This window comes from Monodon monoceros, unplaced genomic scaffold, assembly GCF_005190385.1.
Source record: "Monodon monoceros isolate NGI ecotype Baffin Bay Population unplaced genomic scaffold, NGI_Narwhal_1 Super_Scaffold_11, whole genome shotgun sequence".
NCBI classification, from domain to species: Eukaryota; Metazoa; Chordata; class Mammalia; order Artiodactyla; family Monodontidae; genus Monodon; species Monodon monoceros.
Genome location: NW_021703767.1, coordinates 113,938,258 through 113,962,450, shown reverse-complemented (window position 1 = coordinate 113,962,450; position 24,193 = coordinate 113,938,258). Strand labels below are relative to the sequence as shown.

Sequence of the window (24,193 nt, the reverse complement as noted above, 5' to 3'; positions counted from 1 at the left end):
TCTTCCAGAATATGGGTCATCCATGACATAGTAGATTTAGTGTCTCTAAAGCTTCTTGTTGTACTTAAACTTTCTTGTAAAATGTTTGATTTCTATGAATAACACTGGAAACAAAAGACTTCAAACAGTGCTCCAAGTGCATTTATTTCATCTCCTGCCTAAAGTGACTTACTATGTTTTTAGTTTATTATGAAAATCACTCAGAGATGAGCGTTGGAAAGCTTTAGCCTGGCACTATACTCCAGCCTCCCTGGTCCTCCACAGCTGAGACCACGTAGCCTCCATTTGAATGACCAGAGCAGTCTTAGGCCCACGGAACAGTCTTTTTTTTTTTTTTTTTTTTTTTAATGCTGATACTTGCTTGAGCCCCCTCCCAAACCAATTAAGTCAGAATCGCTAGGAGTGGGTCTAGGCATCAATATCTTTTTTTGTTGTTTTTTTTTGCAGTATGCGGGCCTCTCACTGTTGTGGCCTCTCCCGTTGCGGAGCACAGGCTCCAGACGCACAGGCTCAGCGGCCATGGCTCACGGGCCCAGCCGCTCCACGGCATGTGGGATCTTCCCGGACCGGGGCACGAACCCGTGTCCCCTGCATCGGCAGGCGGACTCTCAACCACTGCGCCACCAGGGAAGCCCCCACGGAACAGTCTTAATTTCAGTTGTAGGGGATTTGTTAAGAGTCCAGGCCAGCTGCTCAGAAGTTTGGTGGGAAGTTGCTCTTCCTGTTCAGCCCGCTCAGGTGTTGTCCTGTTCTAGTAACTTGCCTTATTCCTCCAGGAATAAGAGACCAAGCCCGCACCTCGTGCCTCAGAGCACAAGTCTCAGTATCCTACTCTACATTTTGGGTTTCATAACTGAGGCCCCATCTCTGCTCTCCGAGCCTGGAACTCAGAGAGTTCCTATTCCGAACCCCAGTCTCTGGGGTTAGATTTCTGTTACACGTTGAGAGAAGCTCCTGTGTCAGCAACCAGCTTGTCTCATTTCCCACCTTTCATGTCATTAGTTCATTGATTCATTCACTACCTCGATGCTCTGATGCTATGGTTCACCTGCCGGGTCCCTGCTGGATCTCCCTGGATCACCCTCTGCCTTCCTCCATCTTACCAACTGCTAATGCAGACTGACCTGCCTGTTCCAGGACCCCCACCAGCAGGACCTATTTAAGGCTAACCTCCTTTTGCTAGATGTCTATGGGTGGGGTCTTCCTGGCCCATCTGCACTTCCCTAGGTGGTTGCCTAGCCTCAGGGTCTCAGCTCTCCCTAGCTCAACCTGTCCACTACTGATGAGCCCTGAAAACTAGAGAATACTATGTGATTTAAATTCTTATCAGTTAGGGCACCTCCAACAAGCCCTGTATTTTATGTGAACAAATGTTACAGGTGTTATAACTATCAATTTCAGTTTTTTGCAATGAAGCAGTCTTAATTTCTCAAAGATCGAAGGTAACAATGGATGGCTTTTCTCTTAATGCTCAACTTTGGAATATCCAGAGAATTTCTAAGTGAGTTAACCAGCACCATTTATTGGATAATCCTTCCATTCCAATTGATTTGTAATGCCTCCTTTGTCACACATTAAATTCCTTCATAAGCTTAGGCATTCTGCTAGAAAATAGAAACTTATTTTAAAAATGCTATGTTGTTCCAGAAAATACAACTAAAATCTATAACTGAAATGAAAGTAAAATTAATGAGAATTATGCTTCAAGACCTCTTTCTATATGAACTTTCTAATTCTTTATTCTTAATTGTTTAAAGTGGACTCCCCAAATTGTATATATCTACAGAACCTGGATTCACCCTCTCTCTACTTACAAATCCACCTACCATGCCCAAGCTGTGCAGGAAAGCAGGTGCAAGCAACAGTGCCTATTCTAGGGAATCGTCTCCAACCTCTCCTGCTGTGGTCCCCATATCCCAAGTTTCTGGATTCCTCATGCATACTCTGGGATTAATATCTGCCTATCTGATTTGGACTTTTTCTTTCTGAATGTGGAAACCATGTGTCTGGTTTGGGTTTCCCCTAGTGGGAATCAAAACAAGATATTGATCAGTACTTAAAGAGCATCAGTAAAAATAGGTATCAATAAAGACACACTGGGTTGGCAGTTTAAGTTGTTGGAAAGAACCCAATCCTGAGTGTAGGATGACTAATTATTACCAGTATGACCTGACCAAGTCACTTAACTTCTCTGAGCCTCAGTTTTCTCATTTATAAAAGGAATTAAAGTGGCACAGTAGATCTCTAAGGGGCCTGAGGGCTGGTGGGGGACCCTGGAGCCCGCCTAGATTTCAGGATCTGAGCTGACCAAGGCCCTTGGCCCTTGACATGTCCCTCTCTGTAGTTACTGTCTAAGGAAAGCACCTCTCACTGTGCTGTACCCCCAACGCCATGGGCAGGACGCCTACAGCAATATCTGCTAACCCAACCCATCACTCAAGCCCTAGCTCCATATTTGTCATGGCGTAGAATTAGAAGACCTCAGTTGTACTTACAGCTTTGCCACTAACTAGCTGAGTAATTTTCAGGAAAAAAAAATGTACTCTCTGAGTTTCCTTATATCTAAAGTTGAAGACCCAAAGCATAAGCTCCTTTTCCCAACTTCACCATTGCTGTCCTAGCGTCAGAGCCTTGGCATTTCCCTCTTCTTAGATGTGACCCAGCACGATGCTCTGTCTCTCTCTCATGAATTTCTCAGATTTGTCTCTTCCATTCCTAGTGGAATTAATTAATACTGGGATTATCAAAAGCTCCAGTTAGCATATCACCCTACTTCCAGGCTCTCCTCACTCCTTTCTATATTTCATGCTGCCTGCCACCAGATTAAACTTCTATTGAAACACTCCTGTTCCAGAATGTACATGGCTCTGTTTGCAAGCACATGAAACCTGTGCTCTGTTGCCTCACCTCTAAGACCCTCCTCAATATGACCTCAGCTGTGAGATTCCCATTGGTCTCCACGAGGCTCCTCCACTCTTTAGAACAGTCTCCTGCTTTCTGTCTTCCCTGGATTAAGCCCACATTCTTTTTTTTTTTTTTTGATTTTTAAAAAATTTTATTAGAGTATGGTTGATTTACAATGTTGTGTTAGTTTCTACTGTACAGCAAAGGATATCAGTTATACATAAACATATATCCCTTCTTTTTTAGATTCTTTTCCCATATAGGTCATTACAGAGTATTGAGCAGAGTTCCCTGAGCTATACAGTAGGTCCTTATTAGTTATCTATTTTATATATACTAGTGTGTATATATCAGTCCCAGTCTCCCAATTTATCCCTCTCCCCTCCCCCACTTCCCCCTGGTAACCATAAGTTTGTTTTCTATGTCTGTGACTCTATTTCTGTTTTGTAAATAAGTTCACTTGTACCATTTTTTAAGATTCCACATATAAGTGATATCATATGATGTTTGTCTTTCTCCGTCTGACTTGCTTCACTCAGTATGACATGCTTCACTCAATATGACAATCTCTAGGTCCATCCATGCTGCTGCAAATGTAAGCCCATGTTCTTGAACCTGTGGCTCATGCTTTTCTCCTGGCCTAGAAGCCTGGAATGTTTTCCCTTCCTCCTCTCAGATGATGCATATTTCTCGCATCTTTGTGTGCTCAAGTCCAACATTCTCCAAAAAGCCTTCCCTTGAGCCCTTCAGCCTACAAGGAGCTGGCTTATTGGATTATAACTGAGTAAGTGTGCATGCTTCATTTCTACCACTTTACTATAAATGCCCAGAGTGCAGAGGTAGTTTTATATATTACTGTATGAGCTAGTATGTGCAGGGACTAATTGAGCTACTTAAATCTTTGATTTTCTTTGACTGCTTCTCCAAAACCTTCTGACTTTCCACTGCCTTTGGAAAGGGGTCAAGGTTCAACTCCTGACAGCATCAGGGGTGACTCATTGACTGGAAAGAGGAGAATCTGGAAGAGAGGCAGATCAAAGATTCCCTTACCCTGTAGTTTAAAATGGGCTGGCTACTTAAAGACTGCTTGGGGGACTTCCCTGGTGGTCCAGTGGTTAAGAATCTGCCTTCCAATGCAGGGGACATGGGTTCGATCTCTGGTCAGGGAACTAAGATCCCACATGCCGTGGGGCAACTAAGCCCATGCACCACAGCTACTGAGCCTGTGTGCCGCAAACTACAGAGCCCATGCGCTCTGGAGCCCATGTGTCACGACTAGAGAGAAGCCCAAAACCAGAGAGAAGCCCACACGCCGCAAGGAAAGATCCCGTATGCCGCAACTAAGACGCCGCAGCCAAAAATAAAATAAATAAGTAAATTTAAAAAATAAAATAAAATAAAATGTTTACAAGGATTAAATTAAAAAAAAAAAAGACTGCTAGGAGTGTTTTAGGCAAAGGTGTGAAGCAGGTCAAAGGCTCTTCCTCCTTTTCCTTTGAGTTCCCTCTTTCCTTGCCCCTCCTCCCATGCCCTATGTTCTCATGGTGGCCAAAGCCATCTACCCAGGTCATGCTGGAGCCTCTAACCTTACATCTGAAAAACCTCCTTCCTAGAGGGTCATTTTAAGGGATGTTATCCTTGACACACCCTGAGCAAGTCATTTAACCATTCAGAACCTTTTTGCTGTCTTTATATCTGTAAAAATTAGGGGTTGGGGGACTTCCCTGGCGGTCCAGTGGTTAGGACTCCACACTTCCACTGCAGGGGGCATGGGTTCCACTCTGGTGGGGGAGCTAAGATCCCACATGGCGTGTGCACGACCAAAAACCAAAATTAGATGTTGGGCCAAGCCATTTCTAAATTCTCTTCGTGCTCTAAAATGTCACATCATGATCTGAGCAGCACAGGCCTGAAGAACAGTCACCTTAGTTTTCTCATTTATCCTTTGGCATTTCATTAAATAACTAGGTCATAAGTTGCTTGAAGACAAATGCCACTTGTGTACCCTTACTTAAATCAGCTGCCACCATGTTCTGTGCAGGGCTGATCCCCCAGCAAGCACACAGAGCAGATATGTGTTTACAGTAAGATACTCTGAGGACGACTGCTAGAACATCACTTCCTCTGATCAAAAACAGGGATGGTAATTGATGTCAAAGTTTTGAGGGCCTCAGTTAAAAATAACATGAAAGAATAAGCAAACATAATAGTCAGGAAAGTAACAATAAATGCAAATTTAGCAGTTATAAAAAGCAAAACTGCTTAATTCATGGATGTCTACAGGCCTGATTATAAGTTGGGAGAAATCAAATTCCATTGCAGCAAATGTTATAGCACAATGTTGCCTAAAGATGTGCTGTCAGCAGAAACTTATTCACCTCAAGCAAGAATCTCTATAAAGTTTGAACCATTTGCCAATATGGTTGAAACAAATCTGACAGTCCTTTGAGTTTGGCTTAATAATGTATGGCTACAGCAGACATGACTGAAGTACAGTATTTAAAGAGAGGTTGTAATCTGTCCATCAGGGATGAATGTTGCTCACTGAGACACCTGTTCGGCCTGCACAGTATTGGCTTTATACTGTTTAATTAAAAGATTTTTTAATATAACTGACAATATTTCAAAATGAGTTCTCATAAAACAAGGTTCAAACAATATGTATCATATGCTACCACTTGCATTAAAAAGAAGAAAAAGAATATCTACTAGAACTTGCTTCTATATATGCTTGAAATATATTTTGAAAGAGAAAAATATAAACAGATCTGAGTCCTGGTCTTCTGTCCTGAGGATATTAACAAGTTCTCTTGCTTTGAGCAGAGAGAACAAGACATGGCAGGGGTATGTGACCATTCTTATTTCTTAGCCTACAGACCCAGACACCAAAGAGGGGTTTTGATAATTTACATCCACACTGCGCCTACAGAGGTTTTAGTTTAGAAACAACTCCTCCTTCTGTTGTGAGTCTGGTATCAAAGAACCTGAGTGCTGAGTAGTAGCTGCTATCACATATAGTGGGCGGTACCGAGGTCTGTCTGGTAGTCCCTGAGCGTGTTGCAGTCATACATCTCCAGTCCCTCTGGGGTCCGAAGACAGAAGACACTCACAGGGAATCCACATCTCAGAGCTATCAGTGTTCTCAGATCAGACACTTTTTTACCAAGAAGGGAAATGCTCTCCATTATGGGCATTGTCTCTTGGGTCACAGCATTGAACACACAGAGAGTGGGCTTTTCTTCTTCCTAAGGGAAGAGAAAAGAAGGGAACTCAGAAATAAGCACTGTCTGGGGGTTGGGACAAGGGACAAACATCTTGGAAGGTGGCTCTGAGTGCCTCTAGCTCCCACAACATGGGTGCTAAGGATGAAAGCAAAGGCCAGTTAAGTTCTCTGACTTCTGGTCTGAGTCTCACACTTCTGTCCTGAGGAAATTTATGAGTCCTCCTTCTTTGAGAAAAGTGAGGGAGACGTGGCAGGGCTTTGAGTCCCTTCTTACTTCTTAGTCTACGGACCCAGATACACAAGAGGAGTGGTGAGAATTTATATCCACACTGTGCTTACGGAGGTGTTAGTTTAGAAACAACTCCTCCATCATGCTGCACTTTAATTTGGCAATACTGTGGATTCTAAACCTCAGTCAACTGAAAAAATTGTTTCTATGACGTTACCTCTGGGGAGTGGAACTGAGCTCAGGGTGGGAGGAGAGTTTTGCTTATCATTTTATGGTCTTCCTTGTCTGTATGGTTTGACTTTTTTCTTTTTTTTTTAATAACCACGTGTAGTTACTTTTACTATTTAAAAAGGGAAGTACTAGATGTAAGTGAAAAAAGTTTCCTTTGTTCCTTTTGTTTTGGAATCTAAATAAGAAAGCAGGTGGAACTGAGATATCTGAAAGAGTTAAGAAGGAAAGTTGGGGAAAGTGTTTTTTCTTCTGTTAACAGTTAAAGCAATCAAACTAAACTAAAAACACAGCAAAAGGGGAGAATGGGAAGGGAGGGAAGGTTATTAAAATTTTCACTTTTCTAACAACAACAACAAAAAAGAAACTGGCTTTACTTCCTCTTTAGTGAACTCAGGACGATCATGTTTTTCTTTAGTGAGCTGCTGGTGTGGCAGATGTGAGCGCCGGGGGCTGCCACAGAGGGCTCCGGTAAGAGTAACGTGGGACCTTGAGCAAAACTGAGAAGCAGAGCCCTGGCCTCCAGGTTCCTCCAGGGGACTCCAGCCAGTCACTGCTCCCTTGTCCCGCCCGTTACCCTCCCCTTTTCTCCCATCAAATTTGTCTAGGGTTTCTGCAGGGACCCCTCCCTGCTTCAAGTTTATAATACATTAAATTCATCCCCCACCTACCAGATAACACATTGCCAGAATGTGATCAACATGTGGGTCTCTTTGAAAGAGCTTTTAAGGAGTACGTAGTGTTATTGATGAAAGTTTAGGCTGCAGTGCTCTGACCTGGGGTCCATTTCAGTGACTCAGGTCACTGGGAGAGGTTCTGATGTCTTCTGCTGAGCATAAAGCCATTAGCCAGCTGAGCTGCTGGCTGAATTTAAAGTGCTTAGGACAGTTTTCCTCAACAGCTTCTCATAAATCCGCTCAATAAAAATTGAAAGGACATAAGGATTCACCCTTTCCCTTTAAACATGCTCATGTTTTCCTATGGCTCCATTAAGGCAGGTATCTTCCTGACCTAATCCATGGGGTATATATGGGCAGGAAGAAATTCCCATGAAAGGTGAATAAAAAGATAGTGAGGAAGAGAGAAAAATTATATTTTATGTAATAGTTGCTCCTTATTTCTGTTATGATTACTCTGATTTCCCTAAAGTTAGCCCTTGGTATAGGTTCTAATTTATATTTAGAATTAAATGTGTAACATGCAAGCAAAGCAGCAAAGGCTCAAGTCACCCTTAACAGTTAACTAACTACTATTTGATGTTAGAAAAATAAGTTGAAAAGATGCTTCTCAGAATATGAATAAACGTTTGCCTCCTTCATTCTAATCCGTGTTATTGTGGAAGCTATTGCTTGAGTTTTGTTCATTGTTGTCACCCAGTGCCTAGAATAGTACCTGGTACAGAGCAGACTGTCCATAAATATGTATCGAATAAATAATTCATAACATATCTGGAACATAGTTCTCATTGTACTATTTTAACTCTATATATTCACCATTTTATAAACCTTGTTTTTGTGGGAAACCCATTTTAAGTTCTAGTGTGGCACACCAGTTGGTGACACTTCTTCCTGTTGCTTATACAGAGAATGAGCAGATAGCTGTTGATTACCAGCAATTTGCTAACTCACTGTATCTATTTAAAAAAAGGCATCTATCTATGTGATACCACTCCCCAAATGTTCTGAATAGGGGAACACTGGTAGTTATACCCAAGAGAGTCAGATGCTATTAAATAAGCAATCCCATAAACAAGTCATTGTTGGACAAATGTAAAATTAGATTTTCTGCTTTACAAACAAACCAAGACACCATGGTAGGAGATACATACAAAGTTTCTGACTTTTCAATAAAAAAAATACATAGATCTATTGCATGGTAATAATTCCACTTTTGTTTTCAAAAAATAAATGCAGGGGGCTTCCAGTACATAGATCTATTGCATGGTAATAATTCCACTTTTGTTTTCAAAAAATAAATGCAGGGGGCTTCCCTGCTGGTCCAGTGGCTAAGACACCCCACTCCCAAATCAGGGAGCCTGGATTTGATCCCTGGTCAGGGAACCAAATCCCACATGTCGCAACTAAAAAGATCCTGGATGCCACAATGAAGATCCCGCGGGCTGCAACTAAGACCCGACACAGCCAAATAAAATAATTAAAACAAACAAAACAAAAAATAAATGCAAACTCACTGTAAATACATACATGTGCATTAAATAGGAAAAATTAAGGAGACATAAAAGAGAAGGTAATGCAAGTTTTGAACACCACAGTATCTTTCACAAATGCTTTTTTTAAATTTTTATTATTTTATTATACAGTAGGTCCTTATTAGTCATCAATTTTATACACAGCAGTGTATACCTGTCAATTCCAAACGCCCAATTCATCACACCACCACCACCACCATCCCCGTCACTTTCCCCCCTTGGTGTCCGTACGTTTGCTCTCTGCATCTGTGTCTCAATTTCTGCCCTGTAAACTGGTTCATCTGTACCATTTTTCTAGGTTCCACATATATGCGTTAATATACGATACTTGTTTTTCTCTTTCTGACTTACTTCACTCTGTATGACAGTCTCTAGATCCATCCACGTCTCTACAAATGACCCAATTTCATTCCTTTTTATGGCTGAGTAATATTCCGTTGTATATATGTACCTCATCTTCTTTATCCATTTGTCTGTCGATGGGCATTTCGGTTGCTTCCATGACCTGGCTATTGTAAACAGTGCTGCAATGAACATTGGGGTGCATGTGTCTCTTTGAATTATGGTTTTCTCTGTGTACATGCCCAGTAGTGGGATTGCTGGATCATATGGTAATTCTATTTTTAGTTTTCTAAGGAACCTCCATACTGTTCTCCATAGTGCCTGTATCAATTTACATTCCCACCAACAGTGCAAGAGGGTTCCGTTTTCTCCACACCCTCTCCAGCATTTGTTGTTGTAGATTTTCTGATGATGCCCATTCTAACCGGTGTGAGGTGATACCTCATTGTAGATTTGATATGCATTTCTCTAATAATTAGTGATGTTGAGCAGCTTTTCATGTGCTTCTTGGCCATCTGTATATCTTCTTTGGAGAAATGCCTATTTAGGTTTTCTGCCCATTTTTGGATTGGATTCTTTGTTTTTTTAATATTGAGCTGCATGAGCTGTTTATATATTTTGGAGATTAATCCTTTGTCCGTTGGCAAATATTTTCTTCCATTCTGAGGGTAGTCTTTTCGTCTTGTTTATGGTTTCCTTTGCTGTGCAAAAGCTTTGAAGTTTCATTAGGTCCCATTTATTTATTTTTGTTTTCATTTCCATTTCTCTAGGAGGTGGGTCAAAAAAGATCTTGCTGGGTTTCCCTGGTGGCACAGTGGTTGAAGGTCCGCCTGCCGATGCAGGGGACATGGGTTCGTGCCCCGGTCCGGGAGGATCCCAGATGCCGCTGAGCGGCTGGGCCCGTGAGCCATGGCTGCTGAGCCTGCGCGTCCAGAGCCTGTGCTCCGCAATGGGAGAGGCCACAACAGTGAGAGGCCCGCGTACCACAAAAAAGAAATTAAAAAAAAAAAAGATCTTGCTGTGATTAATTTCAAAGAGTGTTCTTCCTATGTTTTCCTCTAAGAGTTTTATAGTGTCTGGTCTTACATTTAGGTCTCGAATCCATTTTGAGTTTATTTTTGTGTATGGTGTTAGGGAGTGTTCCAATTTCGTTCATTTACATGTAGCTGTCCAGTTTTCCCAGCACCACTTATTGAAGAGGCTGTCTTTTCTCCATTGTATATCCTTGCCTCCTTTGTCATAGATTAGTTGACCCTAGGTGTGTGGGTTTATCTCTGGGCTTTCTATCTTGTTCCCTTGATCTATGTTTCTGTTTTTGTGTCAGTACCATATTGTCTTGATTACTGTAGCTTTGTAGTATAGTCTGAAGTCAGGGAGTCTGATTCCTCCAGCTCCGTTTTTTTCCCTCAAGACTGTTTTGGCTATTCGAGGTCTTTTGTATCTCCATACAACTTTTAATATTTTTTGTTCTAGATCTGTAAAAAATGCCATTGGTAATTTGATAGGGATTGCATTGAATCTGTAGATTGCTTTGGGTAGTATAGTCATTTTCACAATATTGATTCTTCCAACCAAGAACATGGTATATCTCTCCATCTGTTGGTATCATCTTTAATTTCTTTCATCAGTGTCTTATAGTTTTCTGCATACAGGTCCTTTGACGCCCTAGGTAGGTTTATTCCTAAGTATTTTATTCTTTTTTTGCAATGGTAAATGGGAGTGTTTCCATAATTTCTCTTTCAGATTTTTCATCATTAGTGTATAGGAATGCAAGAGTTTTCTGTGCATTAATTTTGTATCCTGCAACTTTACCAAATTCATTGATTAGCTCTAGTAGTTTTCTGGTGGCATCTTTAGGATTCTCTATGTATAGTATGATGTCATCTGCAAACAGTGGCAATTTTACTACTTCTTTTCCAATTTGTATTCCTTTTATTTCTTTTTCTTCTCTGATTGCCGTGGCTAGGACTTCCAAAACTCTGTTGAATAATATTGGTGAGAGTGGACATCCTTGTCTTGTTCCTGATCTTAGAGGAAATGCTTTCAGTTTTTCACCATTGAGAATGAGGTTTGCTGTGGGTTTGTCGTATATGGCCTTTATTATATTGAGGTAGGCTCACTCTCTGCCCACTTTCTGGAGAGTTTTTATCATAAATGGGTGTTGAATTTGGTCAGAAGCTTTTTCTGCATCTATTGAGATGATCATATGGTTTTTATTCTTCAATTTTTTAATATGCTCTATCACATTGATTGATTTATGTATATTGAAGAATCCTTGCATCCCTGGGATAAATCCCACTTGATCATGGTGTATGATCCTTTTAATGTGTTGTTGGATTCTGTTTGCTAGTATTTTGTTCAGATTTTTGCATCTATATTCATGAGTGATACTGGTCTGTAATTTTCTTTTTTTGTAGTATCTTTGTCTGTTATTGGTATCGGGTGATGGTGGCCTCATAGAATGAGTTTGGGAGTGTTCCTTCCTCTGCAATTTTTTGGAAGAGTTTGAGAAGGATGGGTGTTAGCTCTTCTCTAAATGTTTGGTTGAATTCACCTGTGAAGCCATCTGGTCCTGGACTTTTGTTTGTTGGAAGATTTTTAATCACAGTTTCAATTACATTACTTGTGACCGGTCTGTTCATATTTTCTCTTTCTTCCTGGTTCAGTCTTGGAAGGTTATACCTTTCTAAGAATTTGTCTATTTCTTCCGAGTTGTCCATTGTATTGGCATAGAGTTGCTTGTAGTAGTCTCGTAGGATGCTTTGTATTTCTGCGGTGTCTGTTGTAACTTCTCCTTTTTTGTTTCTAATTTTATTGATTTGAGTCCTCTCCCTCTTTTTCTTGATGAGTCTGGCCAATGGTTTATCAATTTTGTTTATCTTCTCAAAGAACCAGCTTTTAGTTTTATTGATCTTTGCTATTGTTTTCTTTGTTTCTATTTCATTTATTTCTGCTCTGGTCTCTATGGTTTCTTTCCTTCTGCTAACTTTGGGTTTTGTTTGTTCTTCTTTCTCTAGTTCCTTTAGGTGTAAGGTTAGATTGTGTATTTGAGATTTTTCTTGTTTCTTGAGGTAGGCTTGCATAGCTATAAACTTCCCTCTTAGAACTGCTTTTGCTGCATCCCATAGGTTTTGGATCATCGTGTTTTCACTGTCATTTGTCTCTAGGTATTTTTTGATTTCCTCTTTGATTTCTTCAGTGATCTCTTGGTTATTTAGTAATGTATTGTTTAGCCTCCATGTGTTTGTGTTTTTTACGTTTTTCTCCCTGTAATTCATTTCTAATCTCATAACGTTGTGGTCAGAAAAGATGCTTGATATGATTTCAATTTTCTTAAATTTACTGAGGCTTGATTTGTGACCCAAGATGTGATCTATCCTGGAGAATGTTCCGTGTGCACTTGAGAAGAAAGTGTAATCTGCTGTTTTTGGATGGAATGTCCTATAAATATCAATTAAATTTATCTGGTCTATTGTGTCATTTAAAGCTTGTGTTTCCTTATTAATTTTCATTTTGAATGATCTGTCCATTGTTGTGAGTGAGGTGTTAAAGTCCCCCACTATTATTGTGTTACTGTCGATTTCCTCTTTTAGAGCTATTAGCAGTTGTCTTATGTATTGAGATTCTCCTATGTTAGGTGCATATATATTGTTATATCTTCTTCTTGGATTGATCCCTTGATCATTATGTAGTGTCCTTCCTTGTCTCTTGTAACATTCTTTATTTTCAAGTCTATTTTATCTGATATTAGTATTGCTACTCCAGCTTTCTTTTGATTTCTATTTGCATTGAATATCTTTTTCCATCCCCTCACTTTAAGTCTGTATGTGTCCCTATGTCTGAAGTGGGTCTCTTGTAGACAGCATATAGATGGGTCTTGTTTTTGTATCCATTCAGCAAGCCTGTGTCTTTTGGTTGGAGCATTTAATCCATTCACGTTTAAGGTAATTATCGATATGTATGTTCCTGTGACCATTTTCTTAATTGTTTTGGGTTTGTTTTTGTAAGTCCTTTTCTTCTCTTGTGTTTCCCACTTAGAGAAGTTCCTTTAGCATTTGTTGTAGAGCTGATTTGGTGGCACTGAATTTTCTTAGCTTTTGCTTGTCTGTAAAGCTTTTGATTTCTCCATCGAACCTGAATGAGATCCTTGCTGGGTAGAGTAATCTTGGTTGTAGGTTCTTCCCTTTCATCACTTTAAGTATATCATGCCACTCCCTTCTGGCTTGTAGAGTTTCTGCTGAGAAATCAGCTGTTAACCTTATGGGAGTTCCCTTGTATGTTATTTTTCGTTTTTCCCTTGGCTGCTTTCAATGATTTTTCTTTGTCTTTAATTTTTGCCAGTTTGATTACTATGTGTCTCGGCATGTTTCTCCTTGGGTTTATCCTGTATGGGACTTGCTGAGCTTCCTGGACTTGGGTGGCTATTTCCTTTCCCATGTTAGGGAAGTTTTTGACTATAATCTCTTCAAATATTTTCTCTGGTCCTTTCTCTCTCCCTTCTCCTTCTGGGACCCCTAAAATGTGAATGTTGTTGCGTTTAATGTTGTCCCAGAGGTCTCTTAAGCTGTCTTCTTTTCTTTTCATTCTGTTTTCTTTATTCTGTTCCACAGCAGTGAATTCCACCAGTCTGTCTTCCAGGTCACTTATCTGTTCTTCTGCCTCAGTTATTCTGCTATTGATTCTTTCTAGTGTAGTTTTCATTTCAGTTATTGTATTGTTCATCTCTGTTTGTTTGTTCTTTAATTCTTCTAGGTCTTTGTTAAACATTTCTTGCACCTTCTCGATCTTTGCCTCCATTCTTTTTCCGAGGTCCTGGATCATCTTCACTATCATTCTTCTGAATTCTTTTTCTGGAAGGTTGCCTATCTCCACTTCATTTTTTTTTTTCTGTGGTTTTATCTTGTTCCTTAACCTGGTACATAGCCCTCTGCCTTTTCATCTTGTCTGTCTTTCTGTGAATGTGGTTTGTGGTTTTGCTTCTGCTGTCTGCCCTCTGGTGGATGAGGCTATCTATGAGGCTTATGCAAGTGTCCTGTTGGGTGGGACTGGTGGTGGGTAGAGCTGACTGTTGCTCTGGTGGGCAGAGCTCAGTAAAACTTCAATCCGCTTGACTGCTGATGGGTGGAGCTGGCTTTCCTCCCTGTTGGTTGTTTGGCCTGAGGCAACCCAACACTGGAGCCCAACTGGGCTCTTTGGTGTGGCTAGTGGCGGACACTGGGAGGGCTCACGCCAAGGAGTACTTCCCAGAACTTCTGCTGCCAGTGTCCTTGTCCCCACAGTGAGCCACAGCCACCCCCCGCCTCTGCAGGAGACCCTCCAACCCTAGCAGGTAGGTGTGGTTCAGTCTTCCCCGGGGTCACTGCTCCTTCTGCTGGGTCCTGATGTGCCCACTACTTTGTGTGTGCCGTTCAAGAGTGGAGTCTCTGTTTCCCCCAGTCCTGTCGAAGTCCCACTAGCCTTCAAAGTCTGATTCTCTAGGAATTCCTCCTCCCGTTGCCGGACCCCCAGATTGGGAAGCCTGATGTGGGGCTCAGAACCTTCAGTCCGGTGGGTGGACTTCTGTGGCATAAGTGTTCTGCAGTCTGTGAGTTACCCATCCAGCAGTTATGGGATTTGATTTTACTGTGATTGCACCCCTCCTACCATCTCATTGTGGCTTCTCCTTTGTCTTTGGATGTGGGGTATCTTTTTTGGTGAGTTCCAGTGTGTTCCTGTCGATGATTGTCCAGCAGCTAGTTGTGATTCTGGTGTTCTCGCAAGAGGGAGTGAGAACACGTCCTTCTAGTCCGCCATCTTGGTTCCTCTTTTTTTTTTTTTTTTTTAATATATTTTGCTATTTTGGAGTTGCTGTACCAAATAAGCAGAAACATGCCCCAACTGTTCCAGAGTAGACCAAAAGGGGAAATAATGTTTGTTTTTGTTAAACTGCAAGTTGAGATGTCTTCATAAACATCTTAGCCTCATGAACTTCTCCTTTTGTATGATTGTCCTTCTGGAGAAGTTATACTTGGAGTCTAGGACAGTGAATTGAAACAACTTTCCTCGACAAATTTTTTTTTCACCCCCGGCCACGCCTCATGACTTGCAGGATCTTAGCTCCCCACAGATTCTGACCAGGGATTGAACCCTGGCCCTCAGCAGTAAGAGCATGGAGTCCTAACCACTGGACTGCCAGGGAATTCTCCACCAAATTCTTTATATACTATTCTTTAAGGCTTTAAGTTTAGGTAAAAATAGCCATTTTATTTAGAAACATGTTTTTATTTGTAAATTATACATTTTAAGGAGCATGTTTATACATGTTTTTGTGTTTAAATTGTGTTTAAAATCTAAGTTCACATATGCGTCTCATAGATTTTGGTGTTTTATTTTTTTATAAATTTATTTATTTATTTATTTTGCTGCGTTGGGTCTTCAGTGCTGTGTGCAGGCTTTCTTTAGTTGCGGCGAGTGGGGGCTACTCTTTACTGTGGTGCGTGGGCTTCTCATTGCGTTGACTTCTGTTGCGGAGCACGGGCTGTAGGCACACCGGCTTCAGTTGTTGTGGCATGTGGGCTCAGTAGTTGTGGCTCGTGGGCTCTAGAGCACAAGCTCAGTAGTTGTGGCTCGCGGGCTTAGTTCTGCAGCATGTGGGATCTTCCCGGACCAGGGTTCGAACCCGTGTCCTCATTGGCAAGTGGATTCTTAACCACTGCACCACCAGGGACATCCCTAGATTTTGGTGTTTTAAAAGTGCCTTTTGAAAGCTAAAATGTATATGATTTTGAATCAATTTTAGACCTACTAGTATTGTTCAAACTTCTCCAATTTGTCTGATAGACATCTACTCAGTGGTGCCACAAATAACGTACTCTTTCACCATAAAACAACTTTCCAAGGATGCCAGAAAGAATTGACTAAGTTTTAACTACAGCCCTTGGTTGGTGGAAGTATTGTGATAGAAGGAGGCAGGGAAGCCATAAAGAGTGTTAGGGAGGGAGTTCCCTGGTGGCCTAGTGGTTAGGATTTTGGGCTTTCACTGCTGTGGCCCGGGTTCAATCCCTGGTGAGATCCCATAAGCCATGCAGTGTGGTGAAAAAAAAAAAAACAGTGTTAGGGAGACTGAGTCTTCCTCACACTTTAGAAGACACAACCTGCCAGATGGTTGCTTCTCAGCCCCCTTTGCTGTGCGACCCAGATGTGTGACCAGGGTGCTGCCCAGTCAAGCCTCCCCATCCACCTCCACTTTGAATTCGGAGCCAGGAAGGCAGAGAAGCAGCAGACACAGGGACTCTTCCCTGGCAGTGGCAGATCTGAAGCACTGCTGGCCTGGCAACAGGGCTGGCAGCTGCGTCCAGTGCCTGCTTGGAGGGCTCTAGGGTGGCTGCAGCGGGGGCCTTCCTGGACTAGTTGTGGGTCATGATTTAGAAATTATTTCTGGCTGCATAATCTGTGAGCCCAATTCTCTAATCTTCCTGTCAAGACTGTGAACTATGCAATAGCCTTTCTTATATGTTTGCTTTCCTCTTTAATTGTCCAGGTTCCTTTCTGCTGCTTGCACCCTAAGAACCCTGGTGCTGGATAGGGAAAAGCACTAAGACTGGAGCACTTTGCCTTGAAGGTAGAAGGGGAGGAGAGATGTCACAGCAAGGGAGGGAACCCAAACCCTGAAATGCATCTCAATACCTATGACGTTTCTCACAACAATCATATACCTTCTTGTTTATTTTCATACTTTATCCCTCAAGCCTTCATCAACTCATTTACTCAACACATATTTATGGAGAGCCTACTGTGTGCCAGGTATTATTCTATGCACTGGTGACAACAATGAACAAAACTCAAGCAATAGTTTCCACAATTACACAGGTTAGAATGAAGGGGGTAAATGGTGATAGCACCTCTGCATGCCACACAGTGACCCAGGCCTTTGCAATGCCTCATGTGTGGTTTACAGGAACACTGCAACAGCATCAGCAATGAATGGGCAGGGCTGAAACCTGTGCTAATAGAACATGGAGATACATGCCAGAGAAAATATTTCTTGTGGTTTCTGTAGGAGTTCTTTTCCAAAGAAAGAAAAATTAAGGCAATGTTCTTTCCCTACTATCTTATGTCATCCCCCATTCACTTTTCCAAATGTGTCTACATTACCATTAAAGGAGAAAGTGTAATTAGCAGAGAAACTGGAAAATCTATTGACTATTTAGAATAGAACACCTCCATTTATCTAACGTCTTTCCCGCTTTTCACACAAGCAAAACCTTGTAATCCATACAAAAATATAAGTGCAATTAAGAAACCAAATAGTCTGGATTGATTTCATGACACATGGTATCTACTTACATCTTTTTAAAAAGAAAAAATTGCTTACTTGCCAAGTTTTTGGTTTATATCATGCTATTTCTAACTTGTACCAAAATAAATTGAGACTCTAGCTTTCCTAGATTCTCAGAAAATGGAACTAATTGCATGAAGTAACATAGTTAGATAGGAAAGTACTACTTAAGTTTGTATGCATCTAATTATGCAATAAAGCAATAATATGACTTGGAAGGTAGTCTTTGGTTACCTAAGATAGATCAAACAGTATAGAGTTGATATGACTTCATTCTTTGAAGCAAAGGACATTTTCATAAAGTATTTTTGTTGTTACAAACCCAGTTTGGACATTATCATACATAAACAGTGAATAGTGTGGACTTTTGAAATAGGCCTGTTATATCATCTAATTTAACAGGAACTGAGTTAGGATGGAAACCAGTATTTATGGCTTTGCAGGTAATTCTCTTCCTTCAGATTCAAGATATTGTTTTCCTTCCCAAAACTAGTGATAAGAAATTCACTAAATGTGATTCTGCCAGAGAAGGTGAAGATGAAGATCAGTAAAAATTCCATGGAACTTGAGAGTTTTTAATTAAACCCTTCATGTTGGCCAGCCCTGTGACTCATAATTATATTCTGCCTGGGCTTTCTGGAATAGTCTTTTACCTCTACATTCTCTTCTTGTCATTAGCAGTTTAGAACTCCAGGGAAAGGTTAGAGTTCAGTGCAAAGGCAGCTTGCATCACTGTGACAGATGATGCTTAATTGGCAGAAGTTATGAAATATTTTTGTAAGTAAAACTATGAACACAGGTTACTTTGGGGAGGAAAATTGGGGGCCAGAGGTAGGAGAGAGACTTTTTACTGTGTATCCTGCTGTACCACTGGAATTGAGCACCATGTGACTGTACTACCTGCTCAAAAAAAATAAAATTTTTTTAAAATAATAAAATAAAGTCAGTGCTTAGTTGAGTAAAAGTATTCTATTCATACTCTTAACACACTTTGTCTACATCCCTGAATAGCTATGGCTCAATTAGATTCCTCTAGGTATTTCAAGTATTAGTATTGGGGCTTCCCTGGTGGTGCAGTGGTTGAGAATCTGCCTGCTAATGCAGGGGACATGGGTTCGAGCCCTGGTCTGGGAAGATCCCACATGCCGCAGAGCAACTAGGCCCGTGAGCCACAACTACTGAGCCTGCGCATCTGGAGCCTGTGCTCCACAACAAGAGAGGCCGCGATAGTGAGGATGCCCATACACTATGATGAAGAGTGGCCCCCGCTTGCCGCAACTAGAGAAAGCCCTTGCACAGAAATGAAGACCCAACACAACCAAAAATAAATATAAAAATAAATAAATAAAGATTACTATTAATTAAAAAAACCCAAATAAACAAAAAAAGCCAAATATTAGTATTGATCTTACGCCACCATCTCCAAGTAAGCAAGCAACAAAAAAGTCTTGAACATCATTATTAGTTGGAGGATTCCAGGAAATTTTAGAGGTTTATACTGTACAGTAACAAAAACACAGTATGTATATACATATTTAAAGACATGAGACATTTAAGAAATGACATAGAATTTAGGTCTGCTTAAAAAAGTATTATACTACAATTTTCTGAGTATCAGAGAGAGAAAAGCAGAAGAAATTAGAATTGTTTTTATTTCCTTTTTTGATAACTAGACATTTTTCAAGAACCTAAAAATAATACCTCTAAAATCAGGAACAAGACAAGGATGCCCACGCTTGCCACTCTTATTCAACATTTTGGGAAGTTCCAGCCAGAGCAATTAAGCAAGAAAAAGAAAGGAAAGGCATTCAAATTGGAAAGGAAGATGTAAAGCTGTCACTATTTATGGATGACATGATTTTATATAGAGAAAAGACCCCACCAAAAAACTATTAGAAATAATAAACAAAGTTGCAGGGTACAAAATCAACCTTCAAAAATCTGTTGCATTTCTAGATGGTAACAATGAGGTAGCAGAAAGAGAAATTAAGAAAACAATCCCATTTACAATCACAACACAAAGAATAAAATACCTAGGAATAAATTTAACCAAGGAGGTGAAAGACCTGTACACTGAAAACTATAAGACATTGTTGAATGAAACTGAAGAAGACACAAAGAAATGGAAAGATATGCCATGCTCATTGACTGTAAGAAGCAACACTGTTAAAATGTCCATAATAACAAAAACAATCTACAGATTCAGTGCAATACTTATCAAGATCCCGAGGACATTTTTCACAGAAATAGAATAAAAAAATCCTAAAATTTATATGGAACCACAGAAGACCCTGAATAGCCAAAGCAATTTTGAGAAAAAAGAACAAAGCTGAAGGTATCACATGCTCTGATTTCAAACTATATTACAAAGCCATAGTAATAAAAATGGCATGGTATTGGCAGAACAAGATATATAGATTAATGGAACAGAATTGAGAGCTCCAAAATAAACCCACACATATATGGAAAATTAACTTACAACAAAGGATCAAAGAACATACAATGGAGAAAGGATAGTCTCTTCAATAAATGTTGCTGAGAAAACTGGATAGCCACATTAAAAAAAAGAAAGAAAAAGGAAAGACACTAGATCAATATCTCATACCATACACAAAAATCAACTCAAAATAGATTAAAGACTTAAATGTAAGACCTGAAACCATAAAATGCAATAGAAGAGAATATAGGCAGTATGCATTCTGACATTGGTCTTAGCAATATCTTTCTAGATATGTCTCCTCAGGCAAGGGAAACAAAAGGAAAACAAATGGTACTACAACAAACTAAAAGGATTCCACAGAGCAAAACAGTAATTCAAAAAGATATATGCACTCCTATGTTCACTGCAGCATCATTTACCATAGCCAAGATATGGAAACAACATAAATGCCCATCAATGAACAAATGGATAAAGAAGATGTGATGTGTATGTGTATGTATATATACACACACAACGTATATATATATATACAACGGAACTACTCAGCCTTAAAAATGATTAAATCTTGCCATTTGCGACAACATGATGAACCTAGAGGAATTTATGCTAAGTGAAATAAGTTAGACAGAAAAAGACAAATACCATATGATTTCATTCATACGTGGAATGTAAAAAACAAGTAAACTAACACAAAAAATTGAACAAACCAAAACATAGATATAGAGAACAGAGTAGTGGTTAGCAGAGGGGAAGGGGTGGTGGGAGGAGGACGAGATGGGTAAAGGGGATCAACTGTATGGAGATGGTTGGAAACTAAATTTCTAGTGGTGAGCATGCTGTAGAGTATAAAGAAGTAGAAATATAATACTGTACACATGAAAGATATGTAATGTAATGTTATAAACCATGTTACCCCAATAAAAAATAAACTTTAAAAATTTATCTAAAAAAGCATAATAAAAAGATTAAAAAATAAATACATGAATAAATGCTTATAAGACATTAAAGACATGTATAAAATATGGCCTTTTTATTTACATAAATGGGATCATACAATGTTTTTTTTTCTGTGACTTATCTTTACTACTTAATAATAAATATTTTAGAAAATTCCTTTAAAAAATAGACTTCCCACTTAGTCAATCAGTAAAATATATGAAAAGAAAAAGAGTTAGCTTTAGCTACCATAAACTTTTTTTAATGCTAACTGTGCGAAAATAAGTGCCCCATTTAGCAGAAAATACGTACTTTACTAAGTTCCTTGAGGCTCATGTTTTCATATGGGGTAGAGAACCAGTACTGAATACTATTTCTATCCTAGAGAGCAGCTCTTAATACTCTTTAGGCTACCTGTCTCTTTGAGAAATTGTCAAAAGTTAAGGATCCTTCACCCAGAAAGTCTCCAGGTACATAATTTTGCATATTTTGCAGTTTTAGGGTTTTGTTCTTAAAGCCAGCCATGGACCCCAAATTAAGCACCACTGATTAAAGACAGTATAAATGGAAAATACTGTCTCTGTTATACGTACACGTAATTCATGAATGGCTGCGTTGCTGGATTTGAATGTAGATCCTGCCATTTCATTCTTATTGTTACTGAGAATTTCTTCCCTTTCCTCATTCCCGTAATCCATTGTAAGGCCATGGAAGTGACCTAATCTTCTTTCTCCCACATCAGTATTCCAGATCAGCCCCTTGGCCTTGATCTTATATTGGTTTATGGGTTGCTCTGCGATGACTGTTTTGGGGCAGGTAACAAGGGGGATAGAGGAGGGGAGGGAGAGAAAGAGTAAACAAAGGGAGCTCTATCCAGTCTCCATGCCTTATTTCCCCTTACAGCACAAATTGTGCCTAAGTCTAGTTATGAAAGTGGAAGAGAGGGGAAGGCAAGAAGAGAAAAGCTCTTCCTACGTTGTGAACTACTTTGGTTGAATTATTCATAACTTTATCTGAAATGAGGTAGACATCTTGGACAAATTGTTACTCTGATCATCTGTCATACCTTAACAAAGCATTTGAGAGTTGAACAAAAAGATATTCCAACATCAGTAAGACTCCAGCTGCCCTTTAGGGCTGCTCCACCATACATCAGCTCCAGACACCTCCTGCCTTGTTCATCTTCAGAGAGAGGAATGTGGAAATAATCCTTAAAAATCAATAGCATACTATGAAAACAGCATATCTCTACATTACTAGACCAGCAATGTAATCTCTTATCTTTTACATTTTCCACTGAGTATTATAAAATTGGGACAGAAGGAGGAAGTATTAGACAGGGGTTCTTAATCTGAAGTCTTTAGACATCCCCAAAAATTGATGGTTAGAACTTAGGTGGCAAAAAACTACATTTGTTTTTTATTAACTTCAAATAAAATTGGGATTTTTCTTATGTATATAGACAACAAGTTAAAGTAGCAGTAATTGACTGTTCCTGTGACTTTGTCACCAACAGAAATCACAGATATTTTCATATCCCATCATTGTTGTTGCAGATACAAAATATTATTTATACTGATCTCCTTTGAAATTGTAATAGTTATGAGATACACTGCAAACACTTGTTAATGTGTTAATAAGGAAACCCACAGGTCACAATATCACAATTTGTTTTTTAAATTGTATTTCAGTATAACTGGTTTTCTTTTTGGGGGTATGTATTTTATTTTATGCATTTAAAGACATTCTGAGAAGGAGTCCATAGGCTTCACCAGACTGCCAAAGGGATCCATGATACATAAAGATTAAGAGCTTCTGTGTTAGAAGATCTAGATTTTAGGGATCATAGTAATTTACTATATATCATGTAACTATGATTCAGTAAATGCTCCTTAGTAAATGGGAATAAATCATCTCCAAGTTAAATACCATTTGATGGTCAGTTCCTAAATATTTGTCTTAATTTTCCATTTTATAGTGAGTATTTATAAGAAATTTGTAAGAAAAGTACTGCACCCAAATTATTTTTTATTCTGGCTCTGTGATCCTAGGTTAAATGGTCAATCTATCTGAGCTTCAGTTTTCCCTGGAGGCAAAATGAGGCTGTAGCCCAGAAGTCCTCTCCACCTCCAAAATCCTTTGGTTCTTTATAGTTCCTTGCTCACCACACAGGCCATCTATCTGACAACTGTATGCTCCATTTACCTGGCCTAGAGTTAGTGTCTTGTTTTTCTCCTTTTGTGAAGAATTTCAGTAATACTATCTGGCCAATACACAATCTACAAATATCATAAAGATAAGCTAAACACTTTTTCCCCTGAGAATTTTCCTGTCTAACAAACACCTCCAGAGTTAATATCTTCTAACAAACGATTATGTAAGCAAACAATGATATTTTCAAATAGTTTTAGTCCCGTTTGCTGAAAATGCACCCAATAGTATCTCTACCCCAGTACAGTTTAAACTTCACTGCATAGTTAAAATTAATGAACATCTTAGTGGCTCAGGGACAAAGTATGTACCTTTATCATCAGCTTGACAGCCTCCACAGTTTCATCTGCTGAAATATCAAATGGTTCAAAAGATCCCTCAAAAGCCATGAAAATCCTCATTTTGTCAAAAAAAGAAAGAAAGAAGCTGTTTTCAAAGATCCTATTGGATAGCTGGGAGAATCCAGTTCACAGTTAAGGACAAAAATGATGGCCAGAGGCAGCTGTCACTGTCTAGCCTCAAAGGCGAGTTGAGAGAACGTGGAGAGAGAAGTCCCGCAGTACCACAGTATCCGGTGAAGCTGACAGCAGCTACACTGGAGGGAATGTTTCTCTGCCAGTGGCATTAGTCAACAGCCACCTGTTGCTCTATTATGGAAACCAGAAAACTTGACAATGGTTGAGGCAAGTGTGAACAAGCGTCAAGCATGTAATACAAAACTGCCACACATAAATTATACTTTGTAATGTGACCACCATCCATTGATACTTGAATGCATATTCATCCAAGTACAGCTGATGGAAGGACCCTTAGAACTAGATATTTGAATTGGGATGCACTGGCACAGAGTGAAGCAAAACAGAGTTGATTTTATTGAATGCAATCATCCTGGAAGTTCTCTGTAAATAACTCTGAGCTGAAGCATTCTGGTTTCCATAGCAACTTTGTGTACTTGTTCCCTGGCGGTATTTCTAATCCTGCCACGGGGTACAGAACAATATCCACTTGCACTAGGGAGGGGAATGTGTAGGCAAATGACTCTGTGGTTTTCCCTTCCCATCTCTGCATAATGGAATCTACCCAATAACAACACAGTATAGTTGGTATTTCTTTTAGTCCTTGCCCTTATGTTATTTAGAACAATTTACCATTGT

The 24,193-nt window shown here is 39.7% G+C and overlaps 1 protein-coding gene across 2 annotated transcripts in view; it reads right to left on the bottom strand.

Moving 5' to 3' along the window:
• ANKUB1 (ankyrin repeat and ubiquitin domain containing 1) overlaps positions 1-23,886 on the bottom strand; it is a 41,517-nt gene extending 17,631 nt beyond the window's left edge. The window contains exons 1-3 of one of the 2 annotated variants that reach the window (XM_029215332.1): positions 23,351-23,886; positions 21,895-22,038; positions 5,933-6,149 (exon numbers count right to left, since the gene is read on the bottom strand). In XM_029215332.1, the coding sequence (XP_029071165.1) occupies positions 5,933-6,149; positions 21,895-22,038; positions 23,351-23,440 (451 nt within the window). In that variant the 5' untranslated portion in view covers positions 23,441-23,886. The remainder of the gene's footprint in view (positions 1-5,932; positions 6,150-21,894; positions 22,039-23,350) is intronic. The other variant, XM_029215333.1, reaches the window with a different exon arrangement.
• Positions 23,887-24,193: the final 307 nt, after the last annotated feature.